The 26,997-nt window shown below is 43.1% G+C and overlaps 1 protein-coding gene across 3 annotated transcripts in view; it reads left to right on the top strand.

The window, feature by feature from the left end:
- Positions 1-369: 369 nt before the first annotated feature.
- kirrel1a (kirre like nephrin family adhesion molecule 1a) overlaps positions 370-26,997 on the top strand; it is a 48,564-nt gene continuing 21,936 nt past the window's right edge. For all 3 annotated transcript variants that reach the window (XM_078164101.1, XM_033609972.2, XM_033609971.2), the window contains exons 1-2: positions 370-655; positions 22,706-22,864. In XM_078164101.1, the coding sequence (XP_078020227.1) occupies positions 610-655; positions 22,706-22,864 (205 nt within the window). In that variant the 5' untranslated portion in view covers positions 370-609. The remainder of the gene's footprint in view (positions 656-22,705; positions 22,865-26,997) is intronic.

Below are 26,997 nucleotides of genomic sequence, written 5' to 3'. Positions count from 1 at the left end.
GGGGGGCCTGCTGCCAATGCCATATCCAGGTCTCTTAATACATCCATGGTGAGTGAACTTCACAGTCAAAACATGCCAGAGCATTTATGGGTATAGTGGAGTGGAGTGTTGGAGATCATTAGAGTAAGAGAAAATAAAAATAAAACTGCAGTACAAAAAAAAAAAAAGAAGACACAATTTGCGAGATTTGTTTATTATTTTGCCTATTACTGTTAATTTTATGAATAGTACGTTAATTTATTTATTGATTTTAATACCTAAAAAAAACATAGATTTGAAATAATAACGGAAAACCCTCTTCAGTGTGCATTTTATTTTGAAAGTCATGACTGGAAGTTTCCTGTGTGGTAGCTGCTAGCTTACCACCTCAGTGTAGAGTAGAAAACGGACTGTCGCTGGAGAGCAAAGAAGAGGAGAGGGGTGAAAAAAGCAGTGAAATGGTGTAAAAGCTGAGCAAGTCCAACCCGAGTCAGGGGACAAACGAGGAGGGACGACGCAGGAGGATTATTGTTCTTTGTCTAATTATTATTAAAGTCAGTAAACTCCCGCTTTTTGATGCTGTCCTCACGGAGGTTTGAGCCAATAACGGACTTATTGGTCGGCTGAACCATGCAGAGGCTGCTGCTCCTGAGTTTGGTGTTGAGTTTTCAAACTGGTAAGACTGGATTTCTCTCTTTTCTAGCGCATAATTCACGGCGGATAATGTTTAAATGTAATGCTATGTGAAACTACAGGGGCTTTGACACGGACAGAGCCCTCCGTTGGCATTCCTTCAGAAGTATGCGCGTGTCGGGGGGAGAAAAAGAGAAAGGCATATAACATGATTTCATAGCATTCCCTTATGAACCGCAGCAATGGATCACCTTAGGCGTGTGTGTGCGCGCGTGTGCGTGCACGTGCAGCTACGTGTGAGCGCGCGCGCGTGTGACTGCGTGTCCGCACCGCAGCAATGGATCACCACACTTTTTTTTTTCTTTCCTTTTTTTTTTTTTTGTTTAATGCTCATTGTCGCGCGCTTCTGTACGAGTACATGGCTGCGCGCGTGCGTGCAGTCCAACTTGAACATGACTGGTGCATGCGCGCCCACCGGCCTTAATGACCTTTTGCATATGACAAACCCTCGGTGCCGTTATTCAGACGGGCCGTGGTGAGGCGCTGAGGACGTGACGGGAATGACAGTGATTGACCAGCGCTGCTCTACATGCCAGCAGCACTTCCACACTGCTATCGCATCTGAATGGCTTGTCAGTCAATGAGAGCACTGCCACCAGCCCCTGTGGTGATCCTGTAGTGAAAGACAGCTTATATAGCTCCTCTCTCCCCGTCTCCCCCCTCACACACACACACACACACACACCCTCCTGTCCTTGTATCCTACCTGTGTGCTTGACACAGAGCCCATTTTCACCCTCTCTGTGCATCTCAACAGCACAATGAGGCGTGTGCAGCATCAGCATCAGCAGCAGCAGCAGCGCCTGTGCATCTGCTCCCCCTCCATACCTGTGGGGTGCCAGGTAGGCTATTGGCTTATGATAATCACAGCCGAGTTGCTGGGAGACAGGAGGCTGAAGGAGGAGGAGGAGGAGGAGAGGATGCTTGTAATTTCTATAAGCTACCTGTTCGATCGTAGCATATCTGTGTGTCGTCGTGGCCACGCAGTTACAGCAAACCTCCCTTTTTCCCCCTCCTATTGTCTACCTTGGCTGACTGGGAGCGTGCACGGCTGGCCGCTGCTGGCCGGCCAGTCGACCACTTCATCATAGGTAGGGGGCGTGTTCGGGGAAGGGAAGGTATGGAAAGGGATGATGTCACCGTGTCTGCCAGGCTTTGTATCCCTCAGCCGCGCAGCATCCACCCATAGTGTGTTGTTGAGGGTTCACACACGCACACCACAATCTACATACAGTAAGGAGCAGGATCCTTTTCGTCGACAGATCAGGCGCTCCATGGATCGACATATGACACAATCGTCACAACACACAAACACACAGACCCCCCCCCCCCCCCCCCCCCCCCCCCGCTCTCTCGATCGAGACCCCTTGCCACTGTCACATGCTGTTGCCCTGTTTGTCCACTCATAAACCGTTCAGTCCACATGACTAGCTCAGTAACACTTGCAGATGTGCGCACACACACACACACACACACACACACACACACAGCCTATTTACATGTGTGAAGCCATGTGTCCTATTGTCTGCTGTTGCACTGTTACAACTGTATAATCCATTATTACTCCACGTTGGGCTCTCAAACACAAAGACATTTGCTCTCAGAGGCTTTCCCGAAGACAAGATTAGCAGGCTGCAAATGGGGCTGCATTTTGTTCAGTAAGATTTAAAATGGTGTGAGGTCTCAAATGTTGCAATGTGGTTTTTGCATTTGGGTTGGAAAACAGAAGAGGAGTAAACATTATCCAGAGAGAGCTATTGCCTCAAAAGAGATAGGTTTGGGAGCACCCTGACTCGTATCTCTTCATTAGACAAGTAAAACAGTATTTCACGGCCTGCAATTTGCGCACACGTAATTGCCTACTAGTGCTAATGATTGGATGGTTATTAGTCGAGCAGCTAATTAAAGCTTTGGCAAATCAGAATGTTTTTTAGGTTATTTAGATCCAGTATCTCTACTAGCAACACCACTGGAGTGATTTAGTATCCCAGCCTTATACCAACCTGATAATAAGTCCCAAGCAAGCGCCACCATTAATGCAGCTGTTAAATGTTACTGCATAATCAATCATTGCAAACACATGCCTTTAACTTCCTAATGAGCAGGAGAGCCTTGAGGTTGGACTTGCAGCAGTGCACCTTCAGCCCGGACGCTCAGCTCAAGTGCTGACTCGGACAAAGGCTCCAGCGCAGGTGTACCATTTGTCAGCCTCTGTCCTTTTGTGCGGACGGAGGCCACGAGCTGCTGCCCGTACTGTGCGCTCAGGCCCTGAATCACACAGCTGTGAATCATAGACCTCAGACGGATTCCTGTGTTGGTGCTCAGCAGAGAAAATATTCAGATATTGGAGGAGTCAGACACATTCGGGGGGATTTTACACCCTGAAAAAAGAAAGGTTGCTCAAGGGTTGTTTGATCAGCAAAGTTGTGCTGCTACTACTATATGTGCAATGTTAATGACTCAAAGTGGGCTGTAATAGCTCAAATAACAATGAAGAATTAGGAAAGCCTCATAAAGAATCCAGCGCGATGCTAAAACACTCTGTTAAAAGTGCTGATTTACAACATTTCATGCATTCTTGCCAGTAATTCTCTGTGACACTTTCATCTAAATAATTTCCATTTTTTTCCACTCTCTACATCTGATTCATATACAGCGACTCTAGATTCTGCTTTTCCATTTGCTGGGCAAACAAATACTCTATCACACAGCAAGTGACGTGTTTTATGTTTTCACAGATAATATGAGAGATTTAACATGAGCAGTAGTAGCTACTGGGGCTGATGAAGAAAAAAGTGCCACCTACAAAAAGTCAAACCTGTCAAAATCCTCCAATAAGGATCCTGTGGATTATCACTCATAGAACTATTTATAGCTCTATGAACCTTTCTGAAAGGCCAACAAACCATTCTGTGGTGCCATACTGAACGTTTTCCGACTCAGACACAAAAAGTGCCACTTGCAGAGGGTCAAACTTGTCAAGATCCTCCAATGAGGATCTTGTGGATTATCACTCAGGCTGTAGAACTATTTATAGCTCTACAAACCTTTCTGAAATCTCTCTGAAAGGCCAACGAACCATTCTGCTATACTGAACTCTTTCCAACTCAGATACGGAGTGACACACGTAGCGAGGCAGAAGTCTGTTTTTAATTCTGATCCCAGCTAGCGAGATGTGGCTCCGGAGCATCCTACCGTTAATATGCGAATTCGGGTCATGGTTTTTTTCACGGTATCTGAATGAAGCCTATTTACCGAAAAGCATCTCTAATTGACATCAGCCACTGAAAGCAATCACTGAACCAGTAGAACAGCTCAATCTGGGAATGGAGCCCGTAATGTTATAATGTACATCCACGCCTGTTGTTCCCCATTCAATCAACAAATTCTTGGCATTTCTGTCCTGGCGGGTGTTTGTCAATGTGTGACATGGTGATTGCTTCTCTCAGTTGATATGTTTGTTTAGGGCATTTCTCTGGACACGAGTGTCTTATAATGCTCTTTGAAGGGGCACTGGGAGAGAAAGCAGCAGCATGCATGCCTGCTTTCACACGATAGAGTAAAAACCTAATGGGGGTGTTAAAGAATTTAGTTGGATAATTCATTATCAAACTTGTGGTCAGAGAAAAATTTAATCAAAAAGTGTCGACATTTCCTCTGAGCACCCTCAGCAGCTACATGAACGTTCCTCAAGTGAAGCCCCAGGATTTAAAGGCCCCATAATCTGATTGTGTTTGACAGGCCGGGGGCATCCAAGTTATAAAAAGACGAAGGGAAAAAAAACCATCCCCTTAAAAATGTTTCTTTATGCAGAGTCCCCCGAGCAAGAGAGGAACACTTCATCACATCTGACTGAATCTATTGGCCTTGTTTTCCCAAACTGCACGGCCACATTCTGCAGCGAGGACCAATTTGGGGTGATGGAGAGGGGGAGGGGGTGGGGCGGGTTACAAAAAAAGTTGTTTGGGGGCGAAGGAGGGGGACAAAGAGGGGTAGTCTTGCAGGCAGGTGGGTGAAGCTTGATGGAGAGTGATTAGACTTTTTTTTTTGTTTGTTTTAAAGGTGGTGAGGTGGAGGCGGAGGAGGGAGGGGGGAAGTATTGTAGTGTTGGAGGAGTGGTGTGCTGGATGAAAAGAAAAGCGAGCCAGGAGAGAGGAGAGAGGGACGAGGACGGAGGAGGAGGAGGAGTGGTCGGGAGGCCAGCGGCGGAGAGAAAGGGACTATTACTCAGGCCTGACTGCTCCCTCAGTGGGGACAGTGAAGCCGCTCATTCAGACAGAATATGGTCGAGGCCGGTTCAAAGGCTACATTTGCGCTGGAATCTGGAGTGATTGAACCCACATCTGAGGTGCCAGCCGAGCTCTTCCCCTGCCCCGTCCCTGCTGAGGTTAATTGGCATTAATCGGTGTTGCTGTTAACTTTCTTTTTCACTTCTTTGGCGTCCTCCTTCAACATGAGCCTTTTTCTGCTTACCAAAGTTCATTCTTTCTCTTTCTGTCCCCTCCTGGACTTCTTTTTTTTTTCAATCTGACTCTTTTTTTCTCCTCCTCCTCCTCCTCCCCCCCACCATTACTTCTCCCTCTCTTTCCATCTACCCCTTTCTCTCTCTCGCTCTCTAATAAGTTCCAGATGTGGTTCTTGCATTCCTCTGGTCGGTGGAGAGAGAAAGAGAGGAGGGGAGGGGGTGGTGTGAGTGGGGTGGGGGGTGGTGGGGTGGGGGAGGGGACAGGAGGAGAGGCACATGAATTAAAACAGGGAGCGCATGATGAGGAAGAGAAGCCCATGTACTGTAACACACACGAACGTGCATTGGAAAACATGCGCACACAAGCAAAGGGGGAAAGAATGGATGCATCTGTGTGTGCGTGTGTGTTAAAGGGGCTGGGGGAGGGGGGATGTCGGTCCTGTAACCTCAAAAGTTTTGGGACATTCTCCTCCTCCTCCTCCTTATCCCCCCCTTCTCCTCCTCGCCCCCTCCCTCCGCAGGAATGTGGCTGACGCTGATGATGTCACTTCATTTCTCAGCTCTCCTAGTTTCTGCTCCTCTACAGGGACAGGGCCGAGAGAGAGGGAGAGAGGCAGAGAGATTCAGCTTGCTCCATCCATCTTCCCTTTACGATAACAACATTAGGGTCAGCCGTCCAACTAAATCGTTTACCACGGTACGGCGACGCTTGCCGTCCCCTCGTCATGTAATATAACAGCCTGCAGGCTAAATTGTTGCCGACTACAAATAATGAGTGAGCCATCTTTTAGTAGTAATAATCAGCAATGGTTTTGAAGTCCACTCATTAAAACCATTTTGTGCAGATGCATGATTTTGTCAAAGAAAGCCACTGCCAACCTGCTACACCCTCGAGATGAAGCTAACTTTAACTCAGTGTAGCCATGTTTTTAGTTTCAGAGTAGGCTCGAGTTTACAGTTTGTCATGTCAAGATGATGGAAGATACTTAACATAGCTGAGTGTATGTGGACTATGGATATTAAAGCTACAGGTTTTTTTTACACTTGTTTTACTATGTCCAGACAGTAGTACATGAGGACAGATAGTCTATGAAAAAATTATGTCCTCCTCCTTGTACTGCTTCTAATAGCTTTTGTAAGAAACTTCCCCAGCTGTTCCAAAACAACCAATCAGAGCCAAGGAGTCTATAAGGGGCCGTACGCATGCTGCGTTTTTTGCGCCCTCAAATCCATAGTTGTCAATGTAGATGCGTGACAAGTCCGCTCAAACGCCAGAACGACACAGTCATGGCGAGCACATGTTCTCGAGCATCTGTTTTTCAGGGCGCAACGCTGCGCCCCGAGATGTACTGAATTCAACTTTTGGAACACATCAGCGCGCAGCTGACAGATATCTTTCCCGTCATCTGTGAATATCAGTCTGTAATGAATATGGAGAAGTTGATCATTTTAGTACAGGGTTACCCACAGCTTTACATCTGTCCCACTGACAATAGGTCTACACAAACATTCTCATTTTACAGCCAAACAGTACACTAAAATGTGTAAATGTTTCTGAAAACATGAGAGTTAATGAAAATGTTTGCTCCATCTGGTTGGCAGTGCTTCGCTTTTATGGGGCTGTTTCAACATGACGGCTTGGTCACAAACTTTCTCACTTTTCAGCTGAACAGTACACTAAGATATCTATCTGAAAAAGTGAGGGAAGTAATAGGCAATGCAGTAACAGAACCTTGATTCATATTTGATCAGCACTGCCTAGTTTGACAGTTTGACCACAGTTCACCAGCAGTGACTGGTTTCTGGCCTCCTGTCATTTTGGCCCCCCTGACAAAGCAAGTTGAATATCCCTACACTACAGGAAGGAGGAGGAACATTTTTTTATTAGACTAACTATCTCAATTACTTCTGTCTGGATATAGTGAAAATGTCAGCAAATATGACAAAACTTCTTTTTATAAAAGTTACCAACTACAGCTTTAATGTGCTGCTGTAACAGGCTCCACTCTCCTAGTTTCAGGCTTTCAGCAAGATTTTGGAACCTGGCTGCAGGGATTTGCTCCCATTCAGACAGAAGAGCATTAGTGAGGTCCAACACTGGGGATTGGGTGATAAGGACTGGCTTGCAGTTGGCATTCCAAGTCATCCCACAGCCATATGATGGGGTGCAGGCCAGTCAAATTCTAATGCACCAAACTGGGAAAGCCATTTCTTTCTGGTGCTGGCGTTGTGCACGGGGGCATTGTCATGTTGAAATAGGAAATGGCCAAACACAAAGTGTTGCAACAAAGTTGGAAGCACACTACTGTCAAAAATATCACTATATGAAATTTCTCTTAATTGGAATTAAGGGAAGTAATCCAAAGTGTGAACAACAAGACAGTGGCGCCCCCAGGAATTTTTCATAGGGGTGGCCAGATCGGGACACTAAGAATTTTGGGGTGGCACACTAAAACCAAAAGTCAAAGCTGAATAATTTGTGTTCTTATTTTACAGTTAATGTTACCAATAATTTGATGTGCATTGACTGTTACCGCTACAACTCCACAACAATCCAATTTTAATGTATTATGTGTTAGGTTATTTATTATTCTTCAAATAGGCTGGTTGTCCTTTTCCTTAAATACACTAATATATAGCTTTATTTTAAAGGAGTACATTTATTGTAGGGAACAAAACTTTTCCCGGGAACAAGCCTTTTCTAGTTGAGAGAGCAGTGGGTAGCCATAGAGTCCATTTTATGCAGATATCTGGAGGTGAGAGTTCAAAAGACCCCTTTGAAAATGGCCATGCCAGTTGTTCCCTTGCCAAAATTTAGCCTCGGGTTGGAGAGTTATTTAGTTCCCCTTCCCATGCTAGCATGACGTAGTTGATATCAATGGATGCCGTAGATTGTCTAGTTTCAGAATATACCATTATCTTCATGCTAACTTAAAAAATGAGCGCTATAGCCTCTTAATAAACATCAATGTCAGCCTTCAAACACTCTTGCCAACATGGTCCAGCAATTGCATCAGGGTGGCCATAGCCCCTCTAGCTCTCTTGGGGGCTCCACTGACAACAGCACCAGACCAAGTTCATGGATTTATGTGGTCATATAAAGTAGGCCATATGACAATAGGGTATATTAAGTTAAAAAAGTAAAAATCATTGCTTTTCTATTCTATTTGTTTTAGGAGAGTATGCTCCTGATGCATTTTTCTTGTACGAACCACAGGCTTTAAAAGTCTACACTGCTCAACCCAGATTTATCATCACCATGTTCAGTTTGCTTTACAGTTTTTAGGTGTGTTTGCTATCAACAAAGAAGCATCCCCTTTGAAGCAACAGTATGCACTGGTAGCGATATTGGCGAGGGGCTCTGTATGAATATTACTTCGCTCTAGGAGGTCAAGGCCCCGGGCTTTTATTGGATGGTTTGTGACAGATGACATTGCAAGAAGCTACAGTACATACCAATAAAATTAGATTACACTGGATTGAATTAAAGCAGACCTTGGAGGAGGTGATTTATCGATGGGACGCTGCTTGTAAAACAGTCCTGCTGGATGCCATTACCGTGCCGTACTGTAACGCAAGGTGGACCAGCAGACCATCTGAGAGTTGTCACAGCTGATGGTGCAGATGTTTACGCGCCACATCACGTGGCATTTGGAGGCAGAGTGGCTTTAGGAATGGGTCGCTGCCCAAAATCAATGGGGGACTACTGCCTTGAATTATTGATTCATTATGATATCGATTGAGCCAGCTGAATTCTGTGGCGACCCCTGAGCTACAAGCTGCACAGCACACTACTGCAGAGAAGCAGCTTGATATGTATGTATCCCCTTGTTCAAGCTTATCCAGAGGACAGCTATTGTTAGTTCTGGTCACCCTTGGTTACAGCGGAGTATTCTTTGTCAGCCACTCGGCATGTTGGCCGCACAAAGGCTCGTGGATTACCAGCGACGGGCCGGCTTTCCAGCGCTTGAGCATATTCATGTGCCCGTAATGTGTCAGATGCCTCGTCCATGAATTATCATATTTCCCACCACTGATCCTGGGGTTGCCATGGCCACTGTGTCTGTCATTGTGTCAGTGGTCCTCACTGGCTGTAGCTATGGTAACAATGTCTGTAACAGAGGTTTGGTACAAATAAAGCTCTTCAGATGTGAGATGCGTGTATGAGAGGAGCCTCGAAGAATGGAAGGGTGGCACACAAATACACACACACATTCATAGAAAACGAGTGTGCACACCTTGACAGGAGCGCATACACTCTCATGCACACAGTAGTATGAAAATGGACAGACAAAGCGCTGGAATAATTTCCCTCCTGCCATTTCCAAATAAACCTGTTTCCACAGCAACCATTTTGATAGTAATGGAAAGAAGGAATGAGAGGGAGGAGTGATAGAGGGAAAGAGAAGCAGATAATGCTTAAAGGTGGAAAGGTAGCCCAAGAAGGGAATAAGGTGGTAGGCGGAGGGAAGAAGGAGGAGTGATCATTTCTAAGTAGATGCCCGCCAGACAAAAGGAAGTGAATAGGGAATGAGAAGGGGGCAAGGCCACAAAAGAGATGAAGAAAGAGAGAGGTCGCCGACTGCTAGTAAGGGGGAGGACGGCAAGGTAAGGTGACAGAGGAAGGGAGCGAGCGGGCAGACAATGCGGCAAACAAAGAAAGGAGTCCGTGTCTTTTCTCTCTCTGGATCTTTCTCCGCTCTGCCCCTGATCTTCCCTTCGCTCCGTCCCCACCTCCAGGAGTCACCTTTGTGTTTGAGTGACACGGTGTCAGTGGGCTCAGTGGGTCGCCTCCTTTCACTCTCCCTGCTCCTCTCCATCTATGCCTCTCGCTTGTTCCTATAGCACCATCACCATGGTTACGGGTTATTATGTCCGTCCTGCCAGGCAGCCATGTTGTTGAGAGGAGGCAGGCACAGGTGGTAGAGTTCCCACAGCCAGATAAATAGAGGGAGAAACTGCATACACTGATGCGCTACATGTAGCCTGTGTGTAGTTTAGAGCTGAAATGATTGGTCAGTTTATTGATTAGTTGACTGACAATACATTGATTGGTTTTTAATTCAATAAATTAATATTTGTTTAAAGCCTTTGTCAAGCAGTGTCTCAGAGGGTTTGGTGCTTTTGTTTAGGGTTGGGCGATATAGAGAATCTGATATCACCATATTTTTGACCAAATACCTCGATATTGATATTGCGATGATATTTTCGGGTTGACCATTGGTTCTTCCACAAAATATTTACACAATGAAATTTTTGATAAATAATCAACAGTAATGTGGAAATAATAACTAAGTGGTTAAATACAAATAGTTCAAAATAAGTTCTGAAAATTACATCACTTTTCTGTAATGCAGTCTTTAAATGTATAATATGTCATTTTCTACCACTATGGTGTCTCAATCAAAACAATAACAAAAGATGGATCAATGCCATCACTGCAGTCTGTTTCTCCCAGTTTGGAATTCTAGAGGATTTCACTGGGAGCCGAATTATTCACTGAGGTTTCTTCCTCTCAGAAACAAACAAATCAGGTGATTTAAACTAGTAAAAACACTGAATAAAGCAGTTTCACTTTAAAAATCAGTGTTTCTTTAATGCTGTTCAGCTTGTCGCAGAAGGGCTGCCAGCAGAGCACCTGCTTATATGTGCTCACCTTTTTTCTCTTGTAACTTGAGATCCCAACATTCAGGAGGTGTTTACCAGAAGCCGAATTACTAGCTAAGGTCTTTTCCTTTCCAAAACAAATGGACCAGGCGATTTAAGCTGGTAAAAACACTGAATAAAGCAGTTGCATATTAAAAATGTGTGTTTTTCAGATGCTGTTCAGTTCACTGCAGAGGGGTTGCCACCCCAGCACTTGCTAATGTGTGCTCACCTTTTTTCTCTGATAACTTAAGATCCAGACATTCATGAGGTTTTTACCAGGAGCCAAATTATTGGCTGCGGTCTCTTCCTTTTCAAAACAAAAGGACCAGGTGATTTAAACCAGCAAAAACACTGAATAAAGCAGTGTCATATCAAAAATGTGTGATTTTCTAATGCTGTTTGGTACAGCAGGAGCAGGTGCCAGACTTTAGCTAAGGTTTGCTGAGCTTGTTTCTCTGATAACGTATCCAGATGTTTGATGACTAAAATTCTTCATCCAGTTAAAAAAAATGCTAAAAACAACCAAGACCTAAAAAGTCTATTGTAAAATGTGGCTTAAAAACAGATAAAGAGTTAATTTACGGCAGCATCTGACAAACAACCACAACCCAGATGCATGCGCAAAGGGAATATGACACCAGTGACAGGCAATGGAGACAGAATGACATGGGCTGTTTCCTTGATTGAAATTACAGATTTCTCTGCATTTAAACATTATTTAAAACATTCAAGATAATATGACCGCACAGCTCAACAAAATATTTAACACTGATCTAGTTGTTGACATTTTAATGTAGAAAAGTTACATATTATATCTTCAAAACCAGGAAAAGACAACACTTATGATATTACAATAGTCAAAAAATACAAAATGATATCTAGTCTCATATCACTATAGTGATATGATATAGATATGTATATTGCCCAGCCCTATTTTATATCATAGCACACTGAATATTTGGGCTTTCGAGTGTTGGTTGGACATAACAAGCAATTTAGAGATGGTTTTTAGACAGGTTTTTCGAGATATTTTGTTGCCTGGAGATAAATCAATAATGAAAATAAACATTACTTACATACATGTCCACATAAGTTATATATGGTACCTACACCATGCATACATTCATAAAAACATATGTAAGCTACATGCTTAAATAGTGCATGCATACAGTTACAGTGCAGAGTAAGATAAGCTAAGCCCTGATCCCTAGAGGGGAAATTATGTTGTTACAGCAGTACAAAGATAGAAATAGTACAGGTACATAGAGAAAGGTAAAAATAAATATATAAGGAGTAGTATCTACAATAAGAATAGAACAGAAATATAAACTATAAAAAAGCTGTTAGACTGAAAATTACAATGCAAGCAGAGCACAAACACTACCCACAACCAAAACTGTATTTGAACTGTCAGTGCAATACTGTCTAAAACAAAAGTGACAGTGGTGTGTTGAGCAGTAAAGTGTAGTGTATGTAAAGTAATATGATACTGGCAACTGTAACAGTGCACATATGGGATATACAAGAAAAAAAATGTAAGATGTATTGTATACTGTGTAATAATGCTAGTGCTGTACTGCTTTAAATCCTCATATCTCTGGGTCAGCTTTTTAAGAGCAAAAACAAACATTTGTCTTTTAAAGTTTTGTGAATTAAAAGGAACTTTAAAAGAGAGAGAACTCCAGAGAGAAGTCCCAGTGCTCTCATGCACACACTGACAGATGTGCAGATCTCTCAGTGCACTGACAGACTGATGGACTGACACCTGGATATATGGACAGTCACACAGAGACATAAGGGAGGGCCAAGTCGGTGCCGCATGACTCCTATGGCTGCAACTTTGTCCCGAAACAATGATGTCATCCTCCTCCTCCATTACACTTCACAGCTCTGTGTCTGTGGACCTCGCCGTCTCTTTGTTCCCCCTATCCCTGCATCTCATTTTCAGGCAGCCCCTCCATAACTCCCACACATCGGCCACACGCAGCGGCGATATGGAATTAGACAGATAACAAAATCAATTTGGAGCAGATTGACTAACAGTGAAGAGAGTCAGGAGGGGGGGTGAGAGGGAGAAATAATGAGAGACCAGTGCGGCCGCCTGACTATTAATTGGATAGGTGGAGGGAGGATGAGGTCATTGAAAAATGTTTTTTCAGGAAAATGGGTGTACCGAGCACTGGGGAGGATTTCATCAGACACACAAATGCACATACGCGTGTGCGCTCACAGACACGCTCGTACAGAAAACTTTTTTTTTTGGGCAGTTACTTTACACGTCAGCTGTTGCTATGGTGACGCAAGTCTGTGATCCAGCCGGAGCGCGGGATTGGCTGGAGAGGAGCAAGGGAGAGGAAGGCAGGGGGACTTTGTCAGAGGGGTACAGAGGGGTACGGGGAGGGGGCCAGACACAAAGATAATTAGATCGATGCATAACAATCCATACAAATGCCATTTTATTTAATAGCGTCTCATTCAATAAGACTGAATGCCACAAGTGAACCTTTCCCAGAAGTCTCTCCACTGCATGGCATCACTTGCAGTCTCGTCTCCTGTCCCACAGAGAGAGAGGCGAGTATTTAAAAGCTGTAAAGCAAGCTTTGACATTCACCACCTAACAGCGGGGTGTGTGGCAAATTAAGAAATGCAGGGCATATGAGCAGCACACTTACTAAAAATAGCTCCAAACATCTTTGCATGCATATACCCTTTCAGTAATTTTCAGCAACAAATTGACGGTTCATTACCTTGCTATTAAAACGCCATCGCATGGTGCGAGAGGTGTTCTCAGGCTAAATTGCTGCGGTGGTTCACACTATGGCGGCGTGTGGCCATGCTTTTGGTGAGTCACCCGGGCCAAGCTGTGCGTGCTCGCCTTTGGCTTTGTGTCTGCTTTGACAAGCCGAGGTTGGTGTCACAGTGTCTGCAGGGGCTGTTGTCCTAGGCCCCAGCTTAATCCTAATCCCTTTCCAAACTTTGACTAGGGCTGTACTTAATCCCAGACTAAACTGAGACCCACTCCCAACGGAGACGGAGATGCTCCGCTTGCTTGACGGTTTAGTCCGAGTCGTGGTGTAATCCATGTTCAGGAAACCGCCTGTACGTGTCGATTATATGTTTGGGGTTGTGGTTGTGTTTGTGTGTGTGTGTTGACAGGGAATGGTTAGCCCATGTGGTGGAGGTTAGGTCATCCGTGCTGCCTGTTTTTTGTTTGCGAGTCCATGTGCGTGTGGTCATGGTCGCGGCTCTGTGTGACCGTGGTCTTTGTGTGGACAGGGTGCTCGGAGTCTCCCGGTGGTATCTTGGGGATCAGTGACTCAAGGAAATCAGGACACACTCTAAATTTGTCACTGCAGCATAACCCACATAATGAAAGAATACAAGCTCCCTTGCATACTCTCTCCTGCCTTGCCTTCGCTCTGACTGCTCTCGGCGCATAGATTTCCTTCTTTAAACACACAGAAACACACACAAGCACACACACTCATGTTGACAAGTGTTAACCGGGTAATATGGAAATCAGAAGGCGATGAGCACATGTTTAAATGAGTCAGTGTTTTCAGTCCTCAGCCTTTGCATGGGTGTTTTCTGCGCAGATTGTGTAGCCTCCACTCAGGAGTGTTGGGTTTGGATTATGTTTGTGGTTTACTGAGGCAGTTGAGGGAATACCTCCAGCTAGCATATCTGAGGTGGTGGAGGAAAGGATTTGCTTGCCCTCAGGCTACTGTCAAGGTTGCGGGGTAGTTTAAACCCAGCTAAACTCTCTTTACACCCATGTATATTTGAGAAAAGGCTTTTCATGCTTTTAAGGTGGTATAAATCCACACTGTACAGTCCAGCAATTAGCATTAGAAGGATGCGAGATTCATCAAATTAGTGCGCAAACAGGAAATTAAAGCAAAAATCTATACTCTTTCAGAATCACCTTTTGTTTATCATGTTAGTTTTTCAAAGTATTTTGGGGATTATACATCCTCCACCTTAATTACCACTGCATCATTGTCATATGTCCTAGAGGGCTCTGAACATATCTGACGTTTACCAGAATGTATTTTTTGTAGTCAGAGTAGTACTGGCCAATCACGTCTGAGTGGCATTTAAACAGCCCATTTGGAGAGATGGAACGTATTGGCCTTAATGCAATCTCATATTCTGAAAGGTATCGTCTGATGACCATTAATGCTGTGGTCACGTGGAATGTGGCAAAAAAACGGATATCGTTTCAGTGGACGATAGCAGGGCAGTAGAAATAAGTGAGGTCACCAGAGAATACTGGCAATAGTAACGGTACATGGCATTGCCAGTCAAAATTAAATATTACAATGTCTTCCTGTCCCTCGCAACGTAATTTATAACTGCATGTTACCTATTTTCCTCACACAAGGAGAAAACATGGGTGATCTGAACAATTAGTGGACATTACAAGAAAATAACATAAAATAAGAGACATAAAATAATTGTATTTAATGTATTTTATTCCAGTCATTGCAACATATTGTCATGTTCATGTCGGCATGTTTTGCTTTAAATGTCGTGCCATTCTGTCAAACTCTTTGTTTTTCCTGTGCCATCCAGAAGGTGTCATTTGTCTACCTTCTACCGTCTGCCCGATTCCATGTGAACACAGTATAAGCTTTATATTAGCTTTTGTTTTAAAAAAAATATGTGCATTCATATGCAGATATCTGTTCATAGAGATTAGCTGAAATGACCAGCGCACGAAAGAGGCTCGGATCTTCTGAAATACTGGCTGTTGCCCCCATTGGCTAATTGTCATCAGAATAATAGTTGATGGGTTCCAAGATTGGGTTTCTCATAATCACAACCTGTAGAGAATTTTCATCTTTGTGTGGTTCCTCTCAGATACATGGAGCACTTTAGCATCTTTCAGGTATTTACTTTGGTTTTCACAGCCTGCAGCTTGTTTTCAGCAGCAGCAGACTGTTTTGTTTTTTTTTTTTTTCAGTGGAAAAACCTAAGACATACCCACTGCAAACTTCCTACCAATTAAAAAATGGCAGGACGACAAAGTTAGCAGCTACCTGATGAACATTCAACAGCTATAGAGCCAGATTTCCCTTTATTTGTTAGGTGGACAGAAAAATAACTCAAAATCAATGCTATTATTACTTTGTACTTCTGATGATATAATAGTGCTGTGTTTACGTCTTGTTTCCACTGCGCGAGTCCTAAAAAAATAAAAAGTGATGAATGATTAGTTGTTTAGATTGGTTGATTGCCATTGTAAGCCATTGTAAAATTTAATATATTTAAATGTTGGATTGTTGGTTAATCAAATTAAGACACTTGAAGCTGTCACCTATGGCTTTGAGAACTTTGGCACTGACTGCTGACTTTGGTTGAAGCCAGGAAAGGTTTGGGCCAGCTGAAAAGGGGCAAGCAGCAACCAGAGTAGTAGTTGAGCCTTTAGAGTTCAAACACAGCCAGTAGTACCTGAAAATTTGGTTTGGATTCCTAAGTGTTTCTTTGTAACATTAAATGTTCATGACTACATGAACAACAATGAAATTTCAAGTATTATTCATTAAGAATTCAACACTCAAAAACCCATCAGTGACAGTGACACTGAAATCAATGACAAGAGCGCAGAGAGAAGTAAAAAAACCCCTGAAATTTCTCTTTTCTAAATGACAAGAAATTGTTGTTAACTTGGCAGTTTGTGTTGAACCCCATCATTCACAGTGAGATATGTCAAGGCCAGTAAGTCACAATGTTCTTAATTTCAAAATTGCCACCAAGACACATGTTGAAAGAAGTGAAATGAACTAACCAGATCTTAAAATATTAAATTCTTCTGTATTAAATATAAAGACTTTGTATTTAGAGTTGTTCCAATACTGATACCAGTTTCGGAAATGCTTCTGATATTGCCTGAAATGCTGGTTCAGGTATTGATCAGTACACAAGTCAATAAACCAATAAACCTTAAAGTAGTTTCACACCCAGATATTTGCCATTAGCAAAATGTCAAACTAGATGATAAAAAAAATTTCTATGCCGTTCATTCTCTGTATGTTTTTGTTCATGTTTCACATAGGGCTTAACCTGAGCCCTGCCATACAACAATGATAGCAATCATTTTTAAGGATATTTTTTTGGGCTCTTTTGCCTTTAATGGACAGGACAGGTAAGCGTGAAGGGGGGAGAGAGAGAGAGGGGATGACATGCAGCAAAGGGCCACAGGCTGGATTCAAACCCGGGCCGCTGCGGCAACAGCCTTGTACATGGGGCGCCTGCTCTACTCACTAAGCCACCAACACCCTAATGATAGCAATCATTTCACATCCATACAGGGTTAGTAGTATACAGCTGTTAATTTTATTTTTAACGCAAAGATATCAGATTGTAACTTTGTATCAGTGAATGTGTAAGTTCAGGCCCCTGAATCGTTTGCTGAAAGGAAAAAATGATATCAGAACATCTACTGCTTGTAGTTACGGACTATAGTTAGTAGTCTCTTACTTAAAGCTACTCTTACCTTTCTTGCATTTCACACAGCACTTTGAACATCCACAACTCACGCCTCCCTCCAAAGTCTCCTCCTCCCCCCCCCTCCATTATGTCCCCATTACATCTATGATAGACAGAGGTGTTGGCAAGGTAACGTTAGATACACAAAAGAGGAGAGCGAGTGTAACGTTACAACCAAGACAGTCAAACGCAACCCCGGAGTTTTAAAACTCAACCGGAGTCAGTGATGACTGATTAGTTTTAGAATAAGGTTACAGTGCTAACGTTAGATAGTAATGTTAACGTTGCTAGTAAGTGGAAACGCACAAGGAAGATATCATTAATGTTTCAGAGGCTACGCTATAGTAGGCTAATGTTAGCTATTAGCAACTGGATAGCAACTTACATCAGAGGCAAACTAAGAATACCTGTCCAGCAGAAACTCTGCGACCATCTCGTCCCTTTTTAGCTCAGGATGAAGCTGCATCAGTCTTCGCCATCGCTCGAAAGCAGAGCCGATATTGACCTGAGTTTTGGCTCTTGTAGCAGCGAGTTCTCTCTTAGTGTTAGCTTTTTCTGCAATATTCTTTCTTTTGCCAACTGATTTCCCTGTTGGAGCGGCTGAAGGTGGAAGTGGTGGTCTGCATTTGTCTGCCATTGTTACGGAAGGTTTATATCCACAAGCAGGACAGGACGCTCGGACCGAATGCAATAATTGGTCAGAGTTTTCTTAGAACCATTGGAGAATGGTACAATTATGAGTTTTTATCTCTGGTGGAATTCACTTACATTTTATTGTGTCATCAGCTTATTAATAGCATTTTAACCTAAACAAAGAAAATCCAGAAAATTTCCAGAAAGGTAAGTGTTGCTTTAAATAAATAGTGGGGGCGTACATGGATCTCGATTGATATATCAATTCAACAATCAACGATTCAGTATTAACGATGTAAAGTGAAAACCACACCTACTTCCTAAACAGTCAAACAATGCTAGCAGCCTAGCACTATGCAGATAATTGTAAGCAGCTAAGAAAAAGAAAATGATCCTAAGTGATATTGTCTTGATTGCAGACCCCTGAACTGAATTGAATCGAAATTTTATTGTTGCAGACTTTGTGATTGAAGCAAATATCGTATAGTTGTATCAGGATGAAACTTGTGATTTACCATTTACCTATAAATACAGTCTAGTGCTGCGTGATTTGGTAAAAATGTGCAATTGCGATTATGGTGGACAATATCGTGATTTGCGATTGCGATTACAATATAATTACAATAAAATGTAATAAATAAATGGTATCATGAATCTTTTTGCTTGATTCATTGTTTCCCCTACATTATATTAGGGGGGCACTGACCTGACATAGTTATTGTTATGGACAGACAGTATGTCAATGACCATCAACAGACTGAGCACAGTCAAACACGCTGCTCACACAGCAGTGCAGCACAGCACTGTACACACAGCGGAGCGAGCCTGTGTTGCATTCAGGCGTTGTCACTAGGGGTGTAACGGTACACAAAAATCTCGGTTCGGTACGTACCTCGGTACACAAGTCATGGTTCGTTTTTTTTTTTCGGTACAGTAATGAAAAAAATAGACAACTATTAAATATCTTTTACTTATTGGTAACCTTATTAAAACATACCACCACAGCAGTTAACTCTTTTTACACAATTTTTGAATGAAACAAATATATATAAAATTCTGCTTTTTCACATTGTTTAAATGAAAATAGAAATATAAAAGTGAAAAATAAAATCCTGCTGTTTTTTTTAACACATTTTTTGAATGAAAAATATAAATATACATTTCTGCTTTAACAGTTTTACTCAATTAAAATAAAAAGTATAGTGCAGCTGGTCAGCTTTAAAGCCTGCTCAGATTCAGTTTTACTAGGAACTTACTTAGCTTTCCCACTTTGTTAAAGTGCAGTAAACAAAACATGCTTATATCTAAAGTGCAGTTTTTTACAAAATAAAGTGCAGTTTTTTACAATTTTACTCAACTCCAATGGCGTTGGTTATTTCTTTAGCGTGATGGTCAGGGAAACGCTCTTTCTTTTCAAACGACGACGATATCATAGTTTGCACCAGATTGCTTTTTCTAGTCGTGCCGGTTAACGTTCAAACTTGGGTGGTGACGCTTTAGATGCGTTAGCATGTTATACGTGTTTCCAAGTACATACCCGACCGCTGTTCTGCAGTGTCGGCACACTGCTTTTGTCTTGTCCACTTGTTTATTTCCATCTTCGTATTTTACCCTGAAACCAAAGTGTTCCCAAACGGAGGACTTAAGGTTTGCAGGGGGTCTTCAGGTTCGTCAGGCTCACTTGCCATGTTGTCAAAATGCGAGAATGTGCTGCACAAAGTGAAAGCTAAGATTTACGGGACTCGGTCCATCACTCAATTATGTCCATCGGGGAACTAGATATTTTAAATGGTTCGGCTCGCAAAAACGGACTTAAAATAAAACAAAATAAAATAAAATAATATCCTGCGCCCAATAATTCGGTACAGGGTCGTGCCGAACCAAAAGTCGCGTACCGAACGGTTCGACACAAATACATGTACCGTTATGGCCCTAGTTGTCACGTAAATGACAAATTCCAGCATGCCATAGCACAACACAGCAGCATGTCAAGTGTTATGGAGTCCATGATTTCCCTGTGACAGTTGTCTCATTGTCTTTAACGTTACACGGCTCAGCTTTCTCTCGCATGCACTCTTCCTACTTTTCCCTGTGCTGTGTTGTCTCAAGTGTTGATATAGATTGGTCGTGTTGCCGCGGGACGTGGCGACTTTAACTTTTAAACTTTCACACAGCACGTCTTTCAGGTACAGCGACGTTGGACAGAAAGATGTGCCAGTCTAGGTACATGATTCTTGGAGGGGTGAGGCACGTGCTGTGTAAAAGTTTAAAAGTTAAAGTTGCCACGTCCCGTCTCAAGTGCTGATATAGATTGGTCGTGTTGCCGCGGGACGTGGCGACTTTAACTTTTACAAGTAAACAGCACATCTTTCTGTTCAACGTCGCCGTACCTGAATCCAAAGTATCGCCATGTAACAGACGTGTTTTTTCGCCACCAAATCAGCCTGTTCATGGTCGAGCTCATGCTCTTCTTCAGCGTCTGTGTTGGTCACTGCTGCACATCGGCTGCACACACCAGGATAGCTTGTGGGCGTGATGTCAACAAACTCCACACACTACAGGAGAGGCAGTCACGTTCACAGGCACACACATTAACATTTATTTAGCCTACATTAAATCGCAAATCGCAGCCTTTTATGCGGTTATATAATCGCACAGCCTGACATCGCGATTGCGATTGCGATTAGATTAATCATGCAGCACTAATACAGTCATAGTTTTCCTCCAGTTAGCATGTAGTGGCCATTCAAATATTTAAAAACTAAGGCATTTGAACTTTGAACTATTTTGGTTGCTGGCTGGTGAAAATGTTTGTTGTGGGGTCTTTTCACAATATTTGTGGTTAAAGGCTTTGCGACTTATACGACATGAGTTTTTACTTTCCAACATTTCACAGCGAATCATTGTTGCTATGTTATTTGTTTTGTTTATCTTAATTCATTAATCCAGTTAATTTGGGAGTTCCTCAGGGAGCAAATTAGGGGCCGCTATTATTGTTATTCTTGGTTCAGTGCTGAATTATTTTTGAGGTATGTATGTTGTGAAGCTCCATCTGCATCTGATTCCCTTTTCACCGTGTATCCTCGCGCATCTCCTTTATCTTCAGAATATTAATGTGCTGCACTGTCAGAAGCCATTGTTATGATTGGTAAGGAAATCTTTTTGCATGACTGGGTTCTTTTGTATTATCAGGCATATTGTACCTCTGCAAATCACACCAAATCTGACATGATAGGGGGAGAGTGCATGTCTGCGTACACAAGAGAGAGGCGAAACGTGAGAGATAGGGACCGAGGGGTCATGCGAGGAGGCGGGAGGTGAGGTGCAGAGGCATATGGCAGTTGTTAAAAAAAGTGAGAGAGATGGGAACCTTCAGAAAAGCGCTGGAGGGGCTCAGATGGAGAAGTGTGAGGGAACGAGAGAGGGGAAGTGATAAAAAAAACTGGAGAGGACAAGTGAGAAGGAGAGATGTAAATGGTAGGAGGTGAAGAAAAGGGAGTGAGGGGGAAAAAGTGAGAGAATAAGAGACGGGTGAACGGGGGAATGAGGAAGAGAAGGAGAGAAAAAGTGCTGGAGGGCTGATATTTAATGTGATAAATGAGTTGTGACAGTCCGCCTCTAACCCCCTTCCAACCAGCGAGGAGGAGGAACACAGAAATAGAAAGCATTATGGGTAAAAGGACATATACAGCATTATATATGTATATAGAAAGAAGGAGGTGCGTACATACTGTAGAGGAGAAGAGGTAGAGGGAAATCAGTGCAGGCAAAAGGACATTCATAGACAGCATTATAGATGTACAAAGTGAAAGAGGCGAGTGGGGATGCATACATATGGAGGGAAAAGCAGAGAGTGAAGCAAAGCAATTTGGGTAAAGGACACACAACATTATAGAGAGAGAATAGATGGAGAGAGGTAATGGCAGAGGAGGAGGGTGGAGGGGGGTGTACTATGCAGCACTGGGTTAATGATGTACTGTACGAGATTCTTCGAAATAACAAGTGGGAGAGGGGAGAAAAATGAAAGCGAGAGACAGAATGGAACGGAAAATTTAAAGTGAGATGCAAATCCTCCACGGTGATTGCCTCTCCTCTATTGTATGGGTGTCATGTCTTCAAGGGACAGCTAATTACAACTTGTCATCATACAGCGTGGAACAATAGCAGAGGGTTTTTTCTTGATTTTCCCTCATATTAGACAGTCGGTCGGTGGGCCGGCGCGGCGCTGGTCTATCTGCTGTGGTAGTGGACTACAGACTAGAGGGAGAGAGTCTAGTAGACAATGACAGCCACTGTAGTTTTGGTTGTGGAGTGGAAGCCTGGGAGATGACTCATAGGGAGGAATGAAGACGGGGAGAAACAGAGAGGGAGGGCCAGAGAGTTTTGAAGAAATAAAAGTCAGGAGCCAGGAGAAAAGGGGGTGTGAGAAACCCTATGGCTGAAGTTGCCTGTTTGATGTGCAGCTCTTCTCTCCCGAGTCAGCGTTAACCACCTCTTCGTCTTCTTTCTTTTCTCTTTCTTCTTCTCTACCTCTGTTCTGATTTCCCCTTCTTTGACACCTCCATTTTTCCACGCCGCTCTTTGCTCGGCGGCACTCAGTTAATGGCCGCAAGCCAACGTGTGATCAAAGATGGCATTCCATGTCTGCTGGGGGAATGCAGTTTCCAATCAATTAACCATAAAACCACAGATACAATAATATGCGATATATGTGGTTAGCCTGCCTGCAGTGTGTGCAAAATGAGAAAGTCCCTAACTTATCCTGCCTCGTCTCCCACTTCCTATCTCCACCAGTCTCTCCAGTGTGGACGGCGAGGTTCTCTCAGGAGCCGGCAGACCAGTCGGTGGTGCGGGGCCAGAGGGTGATCCTGTCCTGTGTTGTCTTCAACTACTCAGGCATTGTTCAGTGGACCAAAGATGGCCTGGCTCTGGGCATCGGAGAGGACCTCCGGGGTGAGACATCATACGGCCTCCTCAGGCTTCCTTCACTCTGTTCAGCATGTGACTAAGATGGCTTTTTCAGAGCTGATGCTGATACTTTTGGATTGGAGCTGCTGACGGGCAAAATGTTATGCTGCATGTTTAAAGCTGTAGAAATGTTGCGAATGTCTTGAGTTTTTTCTGGGACTTCTTAAACTACAGTTGCGAAGATTGCTCACTATTTCGTTTAGTTTGTTACTCCAGATTTCAGAGTGCAGAGGGAGAACATGTGTCTTTAATGTGTAAAGCATATTATGCCTATATTGACATCTGCAACATTTGCAGCGCAGAGGGTCAGAGCCGACACTCTGTGGAGGTCACAAAGGTCACATACATTTTTTTTATAACTTCGCATTACATTTAATATTTCCACTTTAAAGGAGATCTTGGAAATGTTGTGAAGTTTGTGCCCACCCCCAACAAAAACTACAATGCACAAGCACCACTGTTATTGCATCCATGCCAACAATACTGTAGATAGTGCTTAGACCAACATTTTCCATCCAGGAGCACTTATGTCCCACGTTGTACTTCTGCATTTACCAGGAGCTATGTGGATTAGGTACGGAGTAACTGATCTAACATGAAACCAAACTAAGAGTCTTCAGCCATGCTTTTAGCTAAATGCAAACATCAGCTGTGTATTTATTTTTACAATCACCACTAAACTATCAGCTGCAATAGGCTGACTTTCCTAGCACTTGCCCTATAGCGCAGGTAGACTCAACTTGCTTTGCCTGGGGGCCACTTTTGCAAAATGACAGGAGGCCAGTTAATGGCTAATAAACAACCATTTATAATATTCATTGGATAAAATGAATTAACATTAAAAGTAAAGCATATATGAGGCCAATTCATTTGTGCATTTTTTTCATAAAATGTCCTGTTAGTCAAACCTATCGACATTTGCTGTTCTCAGAAAAGGAGAAATCTGAGTGAGCAGCCCCGCACAGGTCAGGCGTATTCAGGGGCGTTTCTAGGACTTGGGGACATTTAGGGCTCAGCCTAGACTTCTGTAGGGGAGTCTGGGAGGTCCTCCCCAAGCACTATTTTTTAATGCTTTTTATGCATTGTGTCTCCTTATGTACAACATTCAAAGTGAAAAAGAAATCTTCAGTTTATTTTCATTGTAAGTTAGAAAATAGTTGGCAAGCCAGATGGCACTCTATGGGGTGGCCCTAAGTTGAGTATCGCTGTCCTAGCATTATAGTGATAGTATTGCCAGGCTTTACATTTGCACTGGCTAATATTTGATTTATGACAATATTTTATTATTATTTTTTGAGATTCTAGCAACATTTACATATACGTCCAGTTCCGAATGCATACAGAACCACTTTTTTTTTAAATACTTTTTCAACTACCTCAACAAAATGCAAAAAACAGCTGGAGTTACAACTTTACAAACACGATACAAAACCCAACAACAACAAAAAGACACTTCCTCTCACACTTTTCCGGAGGGAGTTTTCTTAGTACATCACACCAATGGTCCAGTGCAGGGATGTCCTTAGAAATTCAGAATTTGAGAATAGTCTTTCTTGCTGTATATGATATGGTATTCTGATCAGTTTAGTGTTGTGGTTGTACCTTGAACTGTTCACTTTGGCTGCCAGCATACATTGAAAAGTGGATAGACCCAAATCATATCTTATCAAGGTAACCACCTTGTCTTCTACTTCCTCCCAAACTTTCGGTATCACTGCACATTTCCAAAACATATGCATACCTGCCTGTCACAGTTGCGTTTCAAACATTAAGGGAGAGCTTAGACAAAGCCTGCCCCTCAATCATGGTGTATAATGAAGCCTGTGTAATGTTAAAAATTTTGTCTCTCTATCAAAAGTATCTTTATACCAGCAAATAAGTCTTCTAGCAATACTTAGACTGAGCCATCTATGTGTTACAGATGTGGAATTTTTCTAAATGTACAGCTTTGTCACAGCATTTTGAATAATAGACGCTCCACCAGACCAGTATGACATTGCGTGTGTGTAACTGTGACAGCTAATGTATGCTGACCAAATATTTTTGCTGCTGAATGTTGTAGTTACAGCTCGATTGAGCCAGCAGAGCAGTTTTGGCCAAGAGGCTACGGTTAGACTACCACTGCAGCTACCCCATCACACCATGTTGTGACAAACTGTGCACTTATTTATTTATTTATTTATTAATGTTAACTCTGGCTGCACATCTCATCCAGTGTTTGATGGGTAACTGGAGGCTCCTTCGGCCACATTTTAAGAGTGACACCCTTCAACTTGGCTAAGCAGCATCACATCATCACCTCTGTCACATCAGCAGTGGGTGACACTGACCAGCTAATATCTGTTATATGAGCTATTTTTATTAAAAAGGCAGATTCATCAGCTAATACATAGCTTTCATTTTATCATACAGCTTTCTGCCTTTACTCTTCACTCCAGTTTGTCTTTGCATTTGTGTCCCGAGTGATGAGACTTCCAGTTTGATTTATTAAATCTCCCTTTAGTCTGTCTGTCAACAAACAGTTTAGGACACTGCTTGTCTGACTTTGACAAAACTTGGGGGAACGATGCATTTCATCTTTGTGTTGCAGCATTTTCAGAATTGCACTGATTAGCCCAAAGGGGGCTGCGCAATTACTGGTCAAAACAAGTGGGCATATTTTTAACTGATTGGTCCAGAGGGAGACTGCATCATGTGTGACATGCTGCTGTCTTGTTTTTTGTGGATGTTGCTGTTGTTTTCCCCAGACTTTGTGCTTTAATATTCTGGGTTTTTATATTTTCCTCCCCTTTCTTTCTCTTTCTTCTATTCTCCCTCCTCAAGCACTGTACTCTATGATTTTGGATTTATTTTTTAATTCTATGGCCTTTGTAATCATTCGTACCTCCCCTCCACTCTCCTCTCCTCTCCTCTCCTCTCCTCTCCTCTCCTCTCCTCTCCTCTCATGCTATTCCTCTGCGACCTCCTCATCTAAGCTCCCTCGCTCCTTTCTCTCCCTCTTGTTCTCCTCCTTTGAGCTGCCTCTGTTGTACTGAGCCCTCTCTCCTGTTCTTCATTTAACTTCTCTACCTTGTCTCTCTCCTCAGCCTCTCTTGCTTGACACACTCTCCGTTCATGCTCTCCTCTTCCTGTCAACTCTCCTGTCCCTTCTTTCTCTCCTCCTCTCGTCCGTCCCTTCTCCATTCTTCCTGTCCCTCCCTCCCTTTCTCCCTCCTTTCTTTGAATCATATTGTTACTGTAATGGTCCAGTGCTTCAAGCCAAAGCTTTTAAATAAAAACGTGAATGAACACTGGCCGCTTCATGCACACGTACACATACACACCAGGGTGTATGTGTGTTTGTGTATGAGGCTCTGTCCCTCTCCTCTGCCCCCCCCCCCCCCCCCCATTCTCTGGGCTTTTCATACGCTTTCTCGCTCACATCATTTCACATGCAAATGCACGTATATACAAGGCACACACATGCACACATGCATGCAGAATCAAGGACACACAAGGTTAGGCAGGCAGCAAAGCTCGGTTCAGAGGCCGCACATGGAAAGAGAATTTCACATGCGATCTACGTCTGGGCAGCAAACATGAATTCTGCACCACAGACTGGAGTCGATTTGAGTCCTCTAAAACGTTGCTGTCATAATGCATTCATCTTTTCCCCCTGCTGGTGAGAGAGAGCATGGATGCCACCTAATGGTGAGAATGTACAGCAGTGACACAGCTGGGTCTGTGTGGCGGATGGGGGAAGGGAAAAGGGAGGATTGGAGAGGCATGTGTGATTGTGTGTGCATCGTGCAATTGTGTGAAAGTCTATGTTTGGACATTTGCATATCTATCACATCATGTGGCCATGCAGTTCTCTGGTGTTGTTTAGACTGACGACGAAAAAGTTGGAGATTTGTTTCATGTATGACACAGACCTGATGTTTTCTTATCAGCATGAACGGACACATGCTGCGTGGTGTCGCATTTTTTCAAATTCTAATACAGACCACATGGGTATGTGGGGATCCTGAGGCGTGACAAATTTGCAGTTTGTTTTTAAGAGCTAAAGTATTAAAGATATAGTGACATGAATTCACCTTCAGACAGCACAGATGACACACAGGAACAACGGGAAAAAA

This window comes from Epinephelus lanceolatus, chromosome 22 (genome assembly GCF_041903045.1).
Source record: "Epinephelus lanceolatus isolate andai-2023 chromosome 22, ASM4190304v1, whole genome shotgun sequence".
Lineage (NCBI taxonomy): Eukaryota > Metazoa > Chordata > Actinopteri > Perciformes > Serranidae > Epinephelus > Epinephelus lanceolatus.
This window is presented reverse-complemented; position numbering and strand designations above follow the sequence as displayed.